The sequence below is a fragment of the Melanostigma gelatinosum genome (assembly GCF_949748355.1).
Source record: "Melanostigma gelatinosum genome assembly, chromosome: 17".
NCBI classification, from domain to species: Eukaryota; Metazoa; Chordata; class Actinopteri; order Perciformes; family Zoarcidae; genus Melanostigma; species Melanostigma gelatinosum.
In genome coordinates this window covers 21,063,402-21,078,855 of record NC_136650.1, presented here as the reverse complement: position 1 = coordinate 21,078,855, position 15,454 = coordinate 21,063,402, and the positions used below count along the sequence as shown (strand labels likewise).

General features: G+C 43.9%; 1 protein-coding gene across 1 annotated transcript; it reads left to right on the top strand.

The window, feature by feature from the left end:
• On the top strand, positions 1–13,577 carry nt5c1aa (5'-nucleotidase, cytosolic IAa). The gene is made up of 7 exons (XM_079288651.1): positions 1–514; positions 3,372–3,416; positions 4,393–4,560; positions 4,665–4,794; positions 9,007–9,129; positions 11,021–11,205; positions 11,686–13,577. Exons 1-7 carry the CDS (start codon positions 359–361, stop codon positions 12,040–12,042), a joined length of 1,164 nt encoding a protein of 387 aa, XP_079144777.1. The 5' UTR covers positions 1–358; the 3' UTR covers positions 12,043–13,577.
• Positions 13,578–15,454: the final 1,877 nt, after the last annotated feature.

The window sequence follows — 15,454 nt, the reverse complement described above, 5'->3', positions numbered from 1 at the left end:
TCCACATAGGACAGAGTGTTAGAGTGCTTATGAATGAGTGGCGGTGGAGCAGCAAACATCTTGCTTGTCCTCTGGAATTGGACGCAGTGAGCAATAGTCCTCTTCAGGGAAGAAAATAAAAGGATCCAGACAAGTGAAGAGTATAGAAGAAGCTTCTGCTCTTCACACTTCAGCAAACCACTGTCGTGAGGCCGTCATCAATGGGAGTATCTCGATAAATGCCACGGACTGCAGCGGGACATTTTGCTTGTTGAGCTTGTTGACTTTGCAGGAGGAGAAGATCGTGTCTTCATCAAAGGCCGAGGAGTCGGGAGAGGGTGGAGGGGCGCCCTTGGGACCAGAGAGAGGGTGATTCTCTATGGTGACGATGAGTCTGGACCCTGTGCAGGTGATGAGCGGACAGGTCAAGGAGCTCAAAGTGTCCCCTTCGTCCAACGGGGACAGCAGAGGATCATGGGAGGAGAAAGAAGAGTTTGCTCAGGACCACTTGGGCCTCACCACCATGACCAAACCAGTAAGTCTCACTGACCACATGCACCTCTGTCTGTGTTTGTTAACAATCTGGATTTATTTCATTCCAAAGCGAGAATGTCCAGCTCTCTTTACAGGACAACAAATTCCTTTCCAAGATACTTCTGTCCTCCACTCGTCTATCCTTTTACTGCTTTCCAGCAAGTCTTTTTAAAGTCAGGTGTTTAGGTCGCAGCTTGAAGTGTAGCTCATGAATGGGGTTCGGCCGGTCAGATACTGTAAGCTGAGTGTCTTGAGTTCTTTGAGGTCAGAGGGGTTTGTGTCAAACATCTCTTCTAAATGATGAATGGAATGGCAGACACGTACAGTGTGGAAAAAAAGAGATGAATGAGCAGAGGAGCCACAGAAATGCAGTTTTGTTTTTGAGAGTGGTCATTTACTTTCTTCAGAGCGCATGAATGAACATGACATTCATGATTTTAGAGGCTCAGCTAACGAGCTAACGAGCTAACCTACATTTTGTTATCCTCATTACTCATCTGTAACACTGGACTTCAATCTGAAGGCTCACTTCTGTTACTTTTCTAATTAATTACAGTATTCGTCATCAAAGTAATGAATTCAGTCTGCATTTGAAAAGATGAGTATGACACTAAACTCATAGCGGATTCATAAAAATATATAAATTCAATATTTTGCATGTAAATCATGTTCTATAGGACTGGAGCGTACGTTTTTTGCTGTCAGATGTTTTTCAGTGGAAGTGACTTTAAATCTAATTTAGCTTACTGTCAATTTATAATGTGAACAATTTCACTACTTTCCGTATAGATAAATTGAGTTTTTAACCCACCAGTAGGTCCAGAGGTTTCCGGCAGATTTACTTCTGAGCGACTTCTGAGACGTGAAATTAAGCCTGGTGTTTTTTAGGATGATGCATACTGTATCTTTGAAGATAAATAAAAAAAAACGACTTTCCAAGCTTTTGATCTGCGTGAACATTTATCTCTTGCTAGATGCTACATATGTCCAAAAAGTAATTTGTTGAGGTATTTTTACATTAAATCCCCAGTTTTTTCTATAGACTGCACATGTGTTTAGTTGTAGCCTGATGGACACTAATTAAACACATGTTGGCTTATTATTTGCCTCAAAATGACTGTTTTACAGTAATTTTGGCATTTATCTTTTCATATTTAATTCAATTAGCCACCTCTTGTCTAGCCTACATTAAGTGAGGCCCAAGAATGGGAAATGACTCTGTAGGTCAACAACAGAGTAATTAATAGAATGAGTGGAAAGAAAGAATACTGCTTTTTCTTTCTTTTCAAAAAACAAACACACAAGCGCAAACATGTACGGTGTTTGTATCATGGATTTATTAAGAGAACGGGATACAGCGCTGGAGGCGGGGCCACATTCGTTGGTATGACGTTGCTCTGTGGCGCATGAAGCTAAAACAAAGTTTGACTTCCATGTCTAACATGACCCAGATCTTCTGCCGATCTTCTACATTGGCCCATAGAGCCGGCGGCTCGCAGCTAGCAGTGCTAACAACGTCAGCAGGGCTGACAGAGCTTATCAGCTGCAACAGCGCAGTGCAGATTGGTGGCCATGAGCCGGCCAATGGTGCACGCTCACATGCACTGTCATGCTCCAAATATCGCGCATTGGCCGACGTGGCTACATCAACAAAGCACAGAGACGCTCGTATTACAACAAACAAAGAGGGAGAAGGACTTCGTTCTCAGGTCAACATTACTCCACTCTATCTTCACAGACACAATATCCGCTGCTATATGAATGCGCTGATCGTAATAGAGAAGCTTTAACTTTATTGTTATTGAGCTTTAATTTGTCGTGACAACAGTTCTATCTTCCTTCATGGTATCACAAGTACCATTATGAACATTTGAAAAGGCTTTCTTCAGAAATATGAGGATCAATTCAGGCACTAATTAAGTACTTATATTGAATCTTATCAAAATCGCTCTGTTCAGGTTGATTCTTTTCCCTACAAGAAAAATGAATTGGCATTGCTGTTACTGGCAGAGTCACAGTCACCGTCCTGTGTTCCCATATCTGCCAAGGCCTGAATAGACTGCATCATCACTGGCCTTTTACATATCTATAAATATCAGCCCCCTCCCCCCGTCACTCTCTGCTCACACTTTAACCTGTTTATGTTCCCCTCTCTTATGTTTCAGTCTGTTATCTGACACGTAAGAGAACACTTTCCTCTTTTATAATCTCAGATGGATGGCAGGGATGTACAATGCTTAGACAGATGACTCATGGATCTGGGTTATGCACAAGCACCAGACCTGCTGATCTGGCAGAGCTCTGACAGGATTAACATCCAGGGTGGGGACGAGAAGAAGGGGAAGGTTCAACGACAATTTCCTTATTTTGTGCTTTATGTTGCTGTAATCCCTGGTCCAACATAACATATACTAACAAGGCCCATCTTCATTCCCAGCGGGTTTAAGTACATCTACTTGCCTAATCAATAAGTAGGAGATGATTATGGAAGCTGTGGGTTCCCCTTGCAGAGGAGCCTTGTGGTCGATGCTTTCCCAGTTGGTAAGAGGCTAACTGAGAGGGCAGGCTGCTAACACTACCAGTATCAAATCACAGCAAAGAACTGGCCTCTGGGATCACAGCCGGACTGTGTGACACGTTATTCATAGAGTCAACCGACTCTAACGGATAAGCTGCACCAAAGGTCTCGTACATCTATACTGTGTGAGCAGTACTCTTAAAGAGACCTAAAGGTGCTAAATTCTAAATGTTAGAATGCTATTTAAGTTTCTCTGTGCTTTTTGGAGGGATTGTCAATGAAGCTTAGTTGTAGACAAGTGTTCTCTGAATAAATAAAAACAAACTGTCATTCTGCTAAGGTGACAGGGAGACGAACCCGGAAGGTGGAGGGAGGCGTGTTTTTTGTAAGTATGTCCCTTCATCGCGAGGTTACCCAACGACTGTCACCACCGCTGGTTCACCTTCTGTTCACCGCCTCTGTGATGGATGTCAATGTGCCTGCATGATCACGGACACACCCGCTCTACTAACCAACAACCTGAGCCCATGCATCGTCACGTGTGCCGTCATGTTGATTCATGTTGTACTGGATGGTTACAGGCCGGACTGAGCGAATGCACCAGAGAGCTGTGTTCATATCACTTCAGCCACAGAGAGAGAAGACTCTTTGATCTGTGTTCTCGTGCTCCTGGTTTTTTAAATATTAGTTGACATATTACACTGAAAATAAAGACATTTAAAAAAAATTCTCCAAACCTTTGTGTAATGCACGCACTGCTCTCATTCGAGGGTTACAGCCAGTGTGCGAAATAACCAGTGGCAATCTGGGGGCCCGTCGTCCAACACCGACTCCGACACGGACCTTGGCTCGGCTTCTTCTCAGTGCCGTCCTGGTGTCCATGAAGAGGAGGGACGATGTCCGGCTTTGTTTCCAGGTTGTGTGTGTGTGTGTGTGTGTGTGTGCGTGTGTGTGTGCGTGTGTGTTTGTGCATTGGGGCAGAAATGTGTGTAATAAAACACATGCATGTTTGTGCATGCCCCGATGGCTGCGTGCTGGTAAATAGGCCACAGGCTGGACAGGGGGAATTGTTCACTGTCCCTTTATTTAGCCTTATTCCATCACAACACCGCTGCCTGCTGACAAGTTACCTGCTAACACACACACACACACACACAGGATTAATCATGACGTCGATCTAAATCAGATAACAGGCCTGACAGTAAGTGAAATGTATCATCAATTTTGCCCGACAGGCGTCTGACACCTTTCAACTCTCTTCCCAATGTGTGTTTTCCGGTCATCAATGCTCGCTCATCCTCCCTTTTTTCTGTTCTTCTTTATCCGATACCATTATCTATCTTGTTCAAATTTTTCTTCAGCCAAAGCCCGAGAACGCAGTGACCGTTGCGGTCTCTTCTCGGGTCTTGTTTCGGACCGAGCGGGAGCAGAAGGTGTTCGAGCAGAAAGGCGTCGAGGAGTATCTGAGATACCAAATCGAACACGAGAACGAACCCTTCGCCCCTGGACCCGCCTTCCCTTTCGTCAAGGTTAAAGTCACACAGACATGCGCTCACGGACATAACACGTGCAGTACAGAGATTCATCTGACTGAGTATTGAAATGTTAGCCGACTGTTGCTGTATCCTGACAGGCTCTGGAGACGGTGAACGTTCGTCTGCGGGAACTGTACCCACAAAGTGAAGAGCTGTTTGACATCGTTCTGGTGACGTATAACCACGCCCACGTAGGAATCCGGCTCATCAACACCATCAACCATCACAGTAAGTTCAGATCAGAGACAATCATAAAGATGTGGCTCACTGTCGAATGATACGATGCGGCAGGCAGAACAGTGGGAACAGCCCATTAATAGGTTAGTAAGATATCAGATCAGCGTCTCACTCCCCATGAAACTGCACATGGATGTTGAATGCAAATGGAACAATACGTGAGAGAAAGATTGAAGAGATCACAACTATAAAGGCATTTACACACTGTGAATAAATAACGACACGGAAATGCAACAATTGCAGCACTTTTTCAATAAGAGATTGAAAATATTTCTCAGTCTGTCTGAGGTAAACTGCTGTACGGCCTAAAGTACTGTGAGCCATTTTTGAGTTTCTGTTTTGTGAAATGCGTTGAGTGAACTTGAGTTCCCGCTGGTAAACAGCTACGCAGTGTTTTAGTCTGGTGCTTTTATTGTGAAAGATCTTAATCTCATGAAAAAACGCCTCCTGTGTCTGAAGGCCTTGAGATGTTAAGACATTGACATAATTAGACAGGATACTGGAGCTGATACAAAAAAAACAAAGTGTGTGAACAGCTGACTGAAAGGGTCCTTCCCAGGGAAATGTCAGACCCTCAGACCCATCTTCCTCACAGACCACTTCCTGTTCAGGCCGGGGTGAGTTTTATGTCCTTCGGGATTGTAAAACTAATCCAAGAAGCCCAAAACAAAAACAGGCCACAATGGAGCCACCAAAGCTGCACGCTGCCTCCCAGATGCTTCCATGTTAGATCTCGCCGGTGGCTCTCTGCGTGAGGGGCCTTACCAATCTGACCTCTGACCTTTCCTACGCCGCGACAGGAAAACATGGCCTCTCTGATGTCTCAGGGATAAGAGTTTGTTGAACATGCTGTGTCAACTAGCAAAGTGTCTCGACATGTGACAGAGTCATAAAAATGATTAAGAAAGAAACGTGCACATGCTCCTTCGCTTTTCACCTTTGAAACTGAATGGGGGCACGTCAGACAAACATTCAAATAGAAATGTATCTCTCATCACCTGCTTGATATGTTTAACAGTTGCAGGATGAGGTATAAAGTTACTCATTGCATTTCGATGACTGGGGACAACTCTATAGTTACGCCATGGCTGTGAATGACGAGCATAAGTGGGCGCAGGCCACAACAAACAAGGGAGATTCACCATACGACCATTGAACAAAACCTGCTTCAATTCCACAAATTAAACCAAATTAAAATGTTAAGCGTATGAGTAAGGAAATCAGTGGTGTCAGTAGTGCGTGTGATTAATGAGCGGAGGGTGTGTGCGGGTGTTGTAAAGGTGCAAAATGAATTAATGCAACAAAACTAAACAGGAGAGAAGCGAAGCTGCAGCAGCAGCAGAATGCCGGGTCAGCCGGAGAGAAGCAAGCTGCCAGCTGCATGCAGTCTTAAAAAAGCTGGTGTTCTCACTGTCACCTGCAGCAAGAGCACAGACTGGCCTCTGCGCAGGCACCTCTTGTCACCAATATCCCTGATGCTCGGTATATAACTGTAATGTTCTGGGTGGTTTTAATCACTGGCTGTAGAGCCCTCCTGTCCTGAGCTGTGCACAAACCAATGCTAAGCTCAAATCAACAAACAACATTCTGATGTCGCTGTTATTTCCAAGATGTATAAAAGCTGAGTGGAGAGAAGTGGAAACGACATCCTCTCTGTATCTGTTGGCTCAGTATGCAAACTGCTGAGGGTCCAGGCTGGCTGGGATGTTGTTGTTGATGTGCAGGAGAAACAGTTTCTCAAATCACTTCACACACACACATGGTCGTAGTCATGTAGACTGACACAACAGACTTTTTAGATAAAGGGGCAATGGTGACTGTCTTGAAGCAGGTGGGAACATTCTCTTGTGACGGTGATAAGTTATTTTATTCATCTGATTTGCATGTATACAACATTGGAGGACCCAAGGGCCAAGACAACTGGCAGGTGCTCAAATTGAGATGTCACGAGGTGACATGATCGTTCCCAATGGAAATCTAAAATTGGAGTCACAACATCACCTCATACATGGCTACTACATGCATAACATCCCACGTGGACATGCAGCTAACTGCTATGATTGTAAAGCGTTAAACTGCACAAGGAAGCTGCTCATTCTCTGACGTGACAGCGGCGTCTCTGCAGTCCTGCCGATTTCCTGCTTTCCTATTACCATGTTTCAGATCTACTGAACAAGCAAATAAATCATACAAAGATAGATGATGTCAAGACAAAGTTTTGCAAAGGGAAAGAAAAAAAGATACAAAGACATCAATGGATTTTTTTCCATTGAGGGACTCCCACGCTCCCGCGCCCGTCTTAAAGGCAGGGGGACGCTTGGGAGGTTTGAAATGATGTGGTGCAGTGAAATGTGGGGGCCAAACTCACCATGGCCGGACTACAAAGCTAAATAAACCATTCAAAAAAATCTGTAGAGGACAGTTGCTTCTTTGAACTCTGTTTCTGTCGTTTTTTTTAGTCTCCATCTGCATCTGCCTTCAGCCCGTTTATGAGTCATATTGTAGCCGCTTGTCTTTGTATCCACAAGTCTTAGTTCTTTTAAAACTGCACTACATAACGTTGCATCTCTGCCGATAGAGTTTGACATCAAGAACATGAAATCCATCAGGATAGCAGAGTTTTGGGCATTTGTCTCGACAGAGTCGATGGCTAATGGTACGACGATTTTAGTCTCAGTGATTAAATGAAATGGCAAAAGGGGAAACTACCACTCTGATGAAGGCAAAATAGCTAAAAACGTTAAATATTAGAGCTTTTAGTGAACTGCACTTTGCTGTGTCTGCGTTCTCAAAGTTAGAAAAAGGAACCAGACACCTAGTGTGCAAAGCCACAAATAGAAAAGCTCAGTCACTTCAACATAATGTCTATTTCTTAAAAAAAAGACACCAGGCAAGCCGGTTGAATGAGCAAAAGGCGAGCGTGAATAACAATGAGCTGGTAGCAAAAATCAAAAGAGAAGCAAAGAGTGAGGGTGGAGGCTGCAGCAATACAAAGAAAACACAGTGAGGACTCACCGGTACGACACGAGGAACACAAGCAACAAACGCCGACGCTGCAGAGGGAAACCACACAGACCAACTGTACACAAGGGGAGCAGGTTGATGAGACACAGGTGCAACAAATCAGGGCAGACAATCACAAAGACAGGAAGTAAAACAAAGCAAGACACAAGAGGAGAGGAATATGACAAGATGAATACTCGTGATTCATCATAAAAAGACCATTTCCCTCCAGTTTCCGACCTGACCTCAACATTTTATTTGGGCCGACAGTGTTTATTGATACCAACAGAACATCCTTTGCTGTTGTCAACATTAGCATTCTCATTAAGACCTCTGCCCACACGCCTCTACACCTCTTTGTCTCAATGTGCCTGCACCAATTCTGACCATTATTGTATGAAATATGTCTCCAACAAGTCCCTCGTCTTTATGGACGAGCACGACTAAATAGCCGGAGAGCTTTTAATGTGGAATAAGACAGGTTTCTTGCCGAGTGCAGATAAAAAGCCTCAGCCTTGCCGTCTCTCTTTTCATAAGCAGCACATCAATCTCCCACCGACGCTAACCTTCTCTTTGACTATATCTCATCTATCATAAGCATCTATACAACCTTCAACTCTTCTCAAACTCGTTCTATCACATCGACCATCCCAACATCAGTGTTGTTACTTTACTCCCGTGCCCTTTCTCCGAAATATCAGCTCATGCTACCTGAACCGCTCTGCGATCACGGATCTAATTACCTAATGTCAGTCTGCTGTCGTTCTCCACACACCGTCTCTGTTTGGATCCGTCCTCAGCAGCGAATTCAGAGACTGCCTCAGCCAACATGCGAGCAGACACTACCGCCAGTCATCCTCGGTCCACTCGTCCCCCCTTCTAGCCGGCCCCCTGTTTGGACCCTCTCCACATTTTAAGTGCCTGTAAGTTTGTCCTCTCACCCCCATCTGCCCCTCACTTCACCCCCTGTGACTCCTAAGATTGTGACCCATTAAAAGCTACAGCTCACAACAGAGACGAGGATGTTTCTGTTTTTGTTTCCGTCACTTTGTTTCTGTATCTGATGGTTTATAAAAAAATGCAAATAAATAGATGCATCGATATTTTATTCGTTCTGTAGTGCTGCCAATGTAAACTGGATGTTGGCTTTGATGGACTGACACTTGAAACCTTGTTGCTGTTTGTTGCTCTTGTCTGCAGACTTGTTTATTGAGAGGTTTTGTATGACGGGGGGGAGCAGTCCTATTGGCTACCTGAAGGCCTGGCACACCAACCTCTACCTGTCTGCTGACGCCGACAAAGTCAGGGAGGCGCTGGCTGAGGGTGAGCCCACACACACACACACACACACACACACACACACACACACACACGCACACACACACACACACACACACACACACACACACACACAGGAGGAAGTCTGATTCAATGTGGTTTCTGTCACTTTATAATAAAAGGTGCTGATCTACAGTAGAGCAAAGCTAAAAAATAATTAGACTGCAAACATTTTGGGCGGTAACATTTTTAACACACTGCACTAGTGAGAGGTAGTCACTATCCCAGTTCTTAGTCTTAACACATTTATTTTTTTGAGTTGAAACATTTTTTATGTCACAATGAGGAAATCATAGTTATTGATCCTCCGCTATGCATGTTGATTTTAGCAATATTTATCAGACTTTAAAGAGTCAATTTGGGAGTAAAAAGGAACTTCACCACTGATCATATGATATTAAAAAATGTATCGTTCTGTCTCAGTGATATGTTCTCCTGCTAAATGAATATGGGATTATGTTGAGTTATTTAAATTCATGATATACAAGTATGTCAATTTGTTTATACAACTTATTTCTCAGTCAGTCTCCTATTTGTTCCTCTCCAGAAATAGAACATAAAAGAACAATTCAGCATTTTAGGAAATATGCAAAAGCACTTTCTTGCTAATAGATGCAAAGATTGATATTTGTCGGTATAATATGATGATCCTCCAGTTAGCATCCAGTTGGATTATCTTAACAAAAACACAGGTGAACAATGAGCAGATTATGCCAGCACTTGTAAATCTCACTGATTAACACGTTATATGTTGTTTGTTTCATCAATACTACAAAACAAAGTCTAAAAATCAGAAGTGGTGTTATATGAAGGGTTATTTGCTGAACTATTTGAACTTCCTGGTTTCTGGTGGTTGCCCGTCAACTAGAGATGTTCAGATAGGATCGGGTAGCGAGTGACACGTGAAGGTGTTGTTCCTGTGCAGCATGAATTAGCTGATGAATTATCAACAGAGAGCTGAGTCACTACAGTGACATCTACTCCGATGCTGCAGTGACATTACCATAAACCATCATGGTGATGATTTCCCCCCTCTTTCTGTTTCCTTGATGGATTCCTGCGTGTCATCACTTCCCAATTGTTCTGGCTTGATATTTGAAAACACGGACCGCTCTGTGCCAAAGAAATACAAGATGTTCCAGTAATACGCTGACCAGCCGCTGGAAACAGAACATGTTGATGTGAAATTCGCGTGACTTGAAAGGAAAGCGCAAAACAGAAATAGAGCGGACCAAGTGGACACAAATAGAGGAAAGCAAATCCAGAATGAACGATGGAACCTGTTTCTGACTAATTGGAAAACAAGATTTGTTTAAACTTGTTGACAAAAAAATATTTTTTCACGAAATCTTGATTTTCTAGTAACGAGAACCAGAAAATAACATCATGTATCGACTGTGTCACACTGTAATGTGTGTAGAGGGCTGAAGGGAAATGGACTGAGTGCTGATCGAACCCAGCGGGACCACATACCTCTCAAGGAGACATTCTTCATGTGACTAACACGCTTGATGTCACGAATGCAAGTGACTCTGTGGGGGCACACACACACACACACACACACACACACACACACACACACACGCACACACACGTAATGATTCAAGCAAAGGAAGCGTCCTTGACATTTTCCTTGAAAGGTCTTAATTAGCCTTGAAGCCATTTGTTCAGACTTTCTGTGAGCTGAAGGCCAGAAAGCACTTCAGCGGTTTTACCTGAGCAAGAAATGTCTCTGTTCACTTGATTCTTATCAAACTAGCATGTGATTGTCTGCAGGATTCAAGGTGTTGATCTGGTTTCATTTACAGTGAAGTAAAGCAAAGGTTAAGTGAAGTGAAATCATGTTCAGTGAATCTCTCTCTGTGTTTATGTTCAGGCATCGCAGCAGCCACCATGTTCATGACGGAGAATCTGACCGAGGTATCGGAGTCCCAGCTGAGGGTGGCATTTGATGGTGACGCCGTCCTCTTCTCTGACGAATCGGAGCGCATCTTCAAGGCACACGGGCTGGACAAGTTCTTCGAACATGAGAGGGACAACGAGGACACGCTACTGGATCATGTGAGTAGTTCTCACAGGAGGTCTCTTCAGACGTTTTCTCTTTAAGAGTAGATAATGTGCTGACACCATACATATATTTCATCAATTTACGCAAAGTAATCATAGATAGAATCAGTACAGATTGGATTTCACTGTGGGAAAGATTTAAAAATGTTTCCCTAATTTCCATCGTAGCCTTAAATTGCCATTTCCGTGCAGATCGACTCACCTGTAAATGATTATGCAGATGTTCTCCATATAAAATCTGTTTCATTCACTGTTTCATGAGTTATTTTATGGATAAATTATGAAACATGAACACATTGGGAGTCAGTCAGTTGGTGCATCGTTATAATAATAACGGACAATTCGTGTCCCTGTACAGAAAACCAAGAGATTGCATTTCGTAACTATTTCACAAGCTTCTGTGAGACGGTGTTGAGAGAACGCACGATCTCTCCAGCTTTGCTTTATCATAATCGTCTTCTTCCTCCGGGACAGGGTCCCCTGAAGGGCTTCCTGGAAGCACTGGGGAAGCTCCAGAAAAAGTTTTACGCCAAAGGCCAGCGCCTGGACTGTCCCATCCGAACATACCTGGTCACAGCTCGCAGCGCAGCCAGCTCTGGGATCCGGGCGCTGAAGACACTCAGGGCCTGGGGCTTGGAGATCGACGAGGCCTTGTTCCTCGCAGGGGCACCCAAGGGCCCCATGCTGGAGAAGATCAGGCCTCACATCTACTTTGACGATCAGATGTTGCACGTGGAGGGCGCGGCAGAGATGGGCACCGTCGCTGCCCACGTGCCCTACGGCATTGCACAGAAACATAACCAGACACACAACACCGGTGTGAGGAAGTAGACAGCAGATATAATAAAGTCATCCAGCCCGAAACAGAAGAAGAGAAGGAGGATGGGATGGAGAAACATCACAAGAGGAGAAGCTGGGAGGTTTCAGAGAGTATGGAAAGATGAACTTGTGCTGTATGTGGGAATGCATCATTTCCATGATGAAGCAATTGTATTGTAAGTTTGTTTAATAACGTAAATTGTGCTTCATGGTAGTCTGGGTAGAAGTCAAGTACAGGATAACCTACTTGATTTCTACGAAAAAGTACTTTTCCTACGAAAGCCAGCAACACGTGTGAATTTCATGCATAGAGTAACTTCCCCCTTCACAGGAAACTCAGTGAGGTTTAGGCAACAAAACCTCTCAAAACCACTTGAAATGAACCAGGAAGTGCCGTTATGGAAGTAGGCAAGTTACAAGATCAACATTGGCTTCTCTTTTCACATGAACGGACAGCGGCCTCCAGGCTGACAGATCTCTGTTTGTTGGACACATCCATGTAAAATTGTTTGTTTGCAACTGTACACAAAATGTGTAATGTAATGTATATTACTGGAGATGGCCACATTATGTGTTATTGTGTTGAACCAAAGCAAGTGTAGAAAGATATAAGTCTCAGTCGGTGCCTTAGTTTCAATGAAGACACAATCTTTAGCCAGTGGTGCGTCACTTTGGTCCAGAGGGAAATATCTCGTTATCGTGGCGGATTGCCATGAATTGCCATTGTTTAACACAGACATTTATAGTCTGAAGAGAATGAACACGAATGAACAAGCTCAACAAGCAGCTGACTTGACTTTGCTGCCCTCTCCTGTACATCAAGGCCAGCACAGAGTCACACTCTGCGCAGGTGACTGATGTAACAGTTTAACCAATTTAACGACATCCGGCAATCAATAGTCAAAGGGCAAGCAATACCTTGTTTCCGTTACAGCGTGACGTCCGTTTGATTTTCCTCTTTCATTGGTGAAATGGCCGCGGTGGCCTTTTGAAAATGTCAATCCACTCTGTCCCTGTTCCACTTTGAGGAAATTTAGCGATGCTTCATTTCACCTGCTCGGCCTTCTGAGGACCTTGAAGCTCGGGAAAGTGACAAGCAATCCACCAGATTAATCTCACAGACAAAACACTGAACAGATGTTCTTGTGCCGGACGTTTGCCCTCCGACGGCCGCTGAGTTGTCACATAGAGTTTCAGCAGGATCAGTCGGGCCAGTTCGGACTTTACATTCAGGAATAGATTAATGCAGATGAAGCAATGTTTGAACAACAGCTTGATGAATACTTCATTGACACTTGCAAAATGTACAAGAACACCGATAAAGATGTCAAATATAGCTCTTGTTTCACAAGACGAACACATGATTTCTGCATTGGGAGTCACTGACGTGCACTCCTTCACTCTACCATCGAGCGGCAGCACCGGAATGATAAATGACCGTGAGCTGCAGCAACTGCTCTCCATTCACATGTTTTTATTTAGGATGAAAAATGTTGGGAAATCTTCACTTGGTCTTGAATTATAATGCGCATTAAAGTTGTCTGAAATGATTGAATTGTATCTTTACATCTTTTCCTCTTCCATGCCTTATTAATGTATTTTTATTTCCTTTTCTTTGGGTCACATCCTTCCTCATCTTTTCCTCACATACTTGAATTTTCCAACCTTCACAATAAGCAGAATCATATTACTACCCACACTTCCCCTTCCTTAGTCACGATGATAAATATGTTAATATTCCCAATCATTCCCATCTTCCCCGAAAGCACCAACATCCAGCCCTGGTCTACCTGGAGCCATACTGCTAACAACACCACAGGGACAAGTTCCACTGGTAAACGCTGATGGATTGACATTCATGTGGATTTTATAAGCTCCAGAGCAGTGGGTTGATGTTGCTGGCAACACACAGTCGAAAGCAGGGCCAGATAGATACGATATGGCCAGCTGGCGAACTCTGCAAAGCCCCCAGTTCTTAATGACACACATACGCAGGGTGCCAGCTGTATCTATAAAGAGACAATGAGCATCAGCGGGAATGGAGGATAGTGTAAGAGGATGGCTCTGTGCCTGATTGAGGCCATGACAACCCACCATCCTGCCTCTCAGATATGCCAGTTAGTCGCTAAATGCTGGAAGGTGCTCAAGTGAGGAAGAGATAAAAAAGAAATTGTGGATCGAGGGACGTATTTTCATTTCAGGCGTAATACCTCGTGCTCCCCTTCCAGGCAGAGATCATAAGATTGTGATGGGAGGACAATCATGCAAGTTCAAGGAGAGGAAAGGAAACAGAGTAAAGATGAGAATTATTTCATAGATTAGGGATGCCTTCCACTGACTGAAACGGGAACATTACTGTACGTAGCAGACCATAAGCTCAGATATAAGCTATTTCACTGCCAGATGTGACCTACAGAGGAAAGGCTGAAGGGGGGGGGGGGGGGGGGGTGCAGTCGGCCTTAATCAGAGTTGAATAACACCATGAAGAAACAATGAGAGAAAATAGACCAGAACAAGAAAAGTGCACTCAGATCTCCGACATGTGTGTCTGCAACGACTTGTTTTGTGTGATTGAATGAATACAACCCACAATGAGCGAACCCCCCGCCGAGAAGATAATGGGCTGTAAGGCGTCGTAAAACACTTCATTCAAACAGTGTATGCAGACAATCTGCGTCGTTTGACACATTTCATACAATCTGACCAAAAACAAGCCGTCTGCCCACGTCAGCGAGTGGCGACAATGAACTCAGCAGTGAGGAATAAAGCAATACAAGTGCACAAACTGTTGCCCCAAAGACAGATATGAAGAGCGGTTTTCTTTCCGCTTGGTTACAAAGCAGAGTGACACCCGTGGAGGGCTTTCGATCTGTGCTTAAGCACCGTCGCTTTTTGAAAAAGACACTTGTCTCAAAGTGCTGCAAAGTGTTTAATGAGGCATCGAGCTGACAGAACCTTTCAAGGGGCCATTCTCTCTCTACACTGAAATGGAAAGGAAGACAGAGTTAATAACCTCGCGCGTGCATGTCATGCTAATTTGTTCAAACTCCTCGCCAGTTTAGTAATGTGGATTGTCCTTGGTGCAACTAATAGTCTGCAGCTTAAAAACGTGTGTGTGTGTGTGTGTGTGTGTGTCTCTGAATATTAATGAATCCTGCAATTGCCTGGATGAGAAGCAGCTACAAACAGACCTCACCAGCTATTGTGTTTAGCTGTCTTTTTTATTTTCGTGTGTTTTTGTGTTTTGTATTTTTAGTATATTTTGCCTCCGGGGATCGTGATGTTTTGTCTGTCAATCCACCACTTTGGCCAAGATTACAATGTTTGAACGCATTGCCATGAGATTCTGTACAGATATTCCTCGTAGATATACAATATAAGCATTATAAATGCTTTATATCAGCCTCATTGTAATTGTGAGCAG

Excerpts from the sequence above, each read along its gene's own strand:
- nt5c1aa (XM_079288651.1), top strand. The coding sequence starts at position 359 with ATGGTGACGATGAGTCTGGACCCTGTGCAGGTGATGAGCGGACAGGTC. Across the intron at positions 4,795-9,006 it reads CAACACCATCAACCATCACA|ACTTGTTTATTGAGAGGTTT; the intron begins GTAAGTTCAGAT and ends TCTTGTCTGCAG. Across the intron at positions 9,130-11,020 it reads CAGGGAGGCGCTGGCTGAGG|GCATCGCAGCAGCCACCATG; the intron begins GTGAGCCCACAC and ends GTTTATGTTCAG.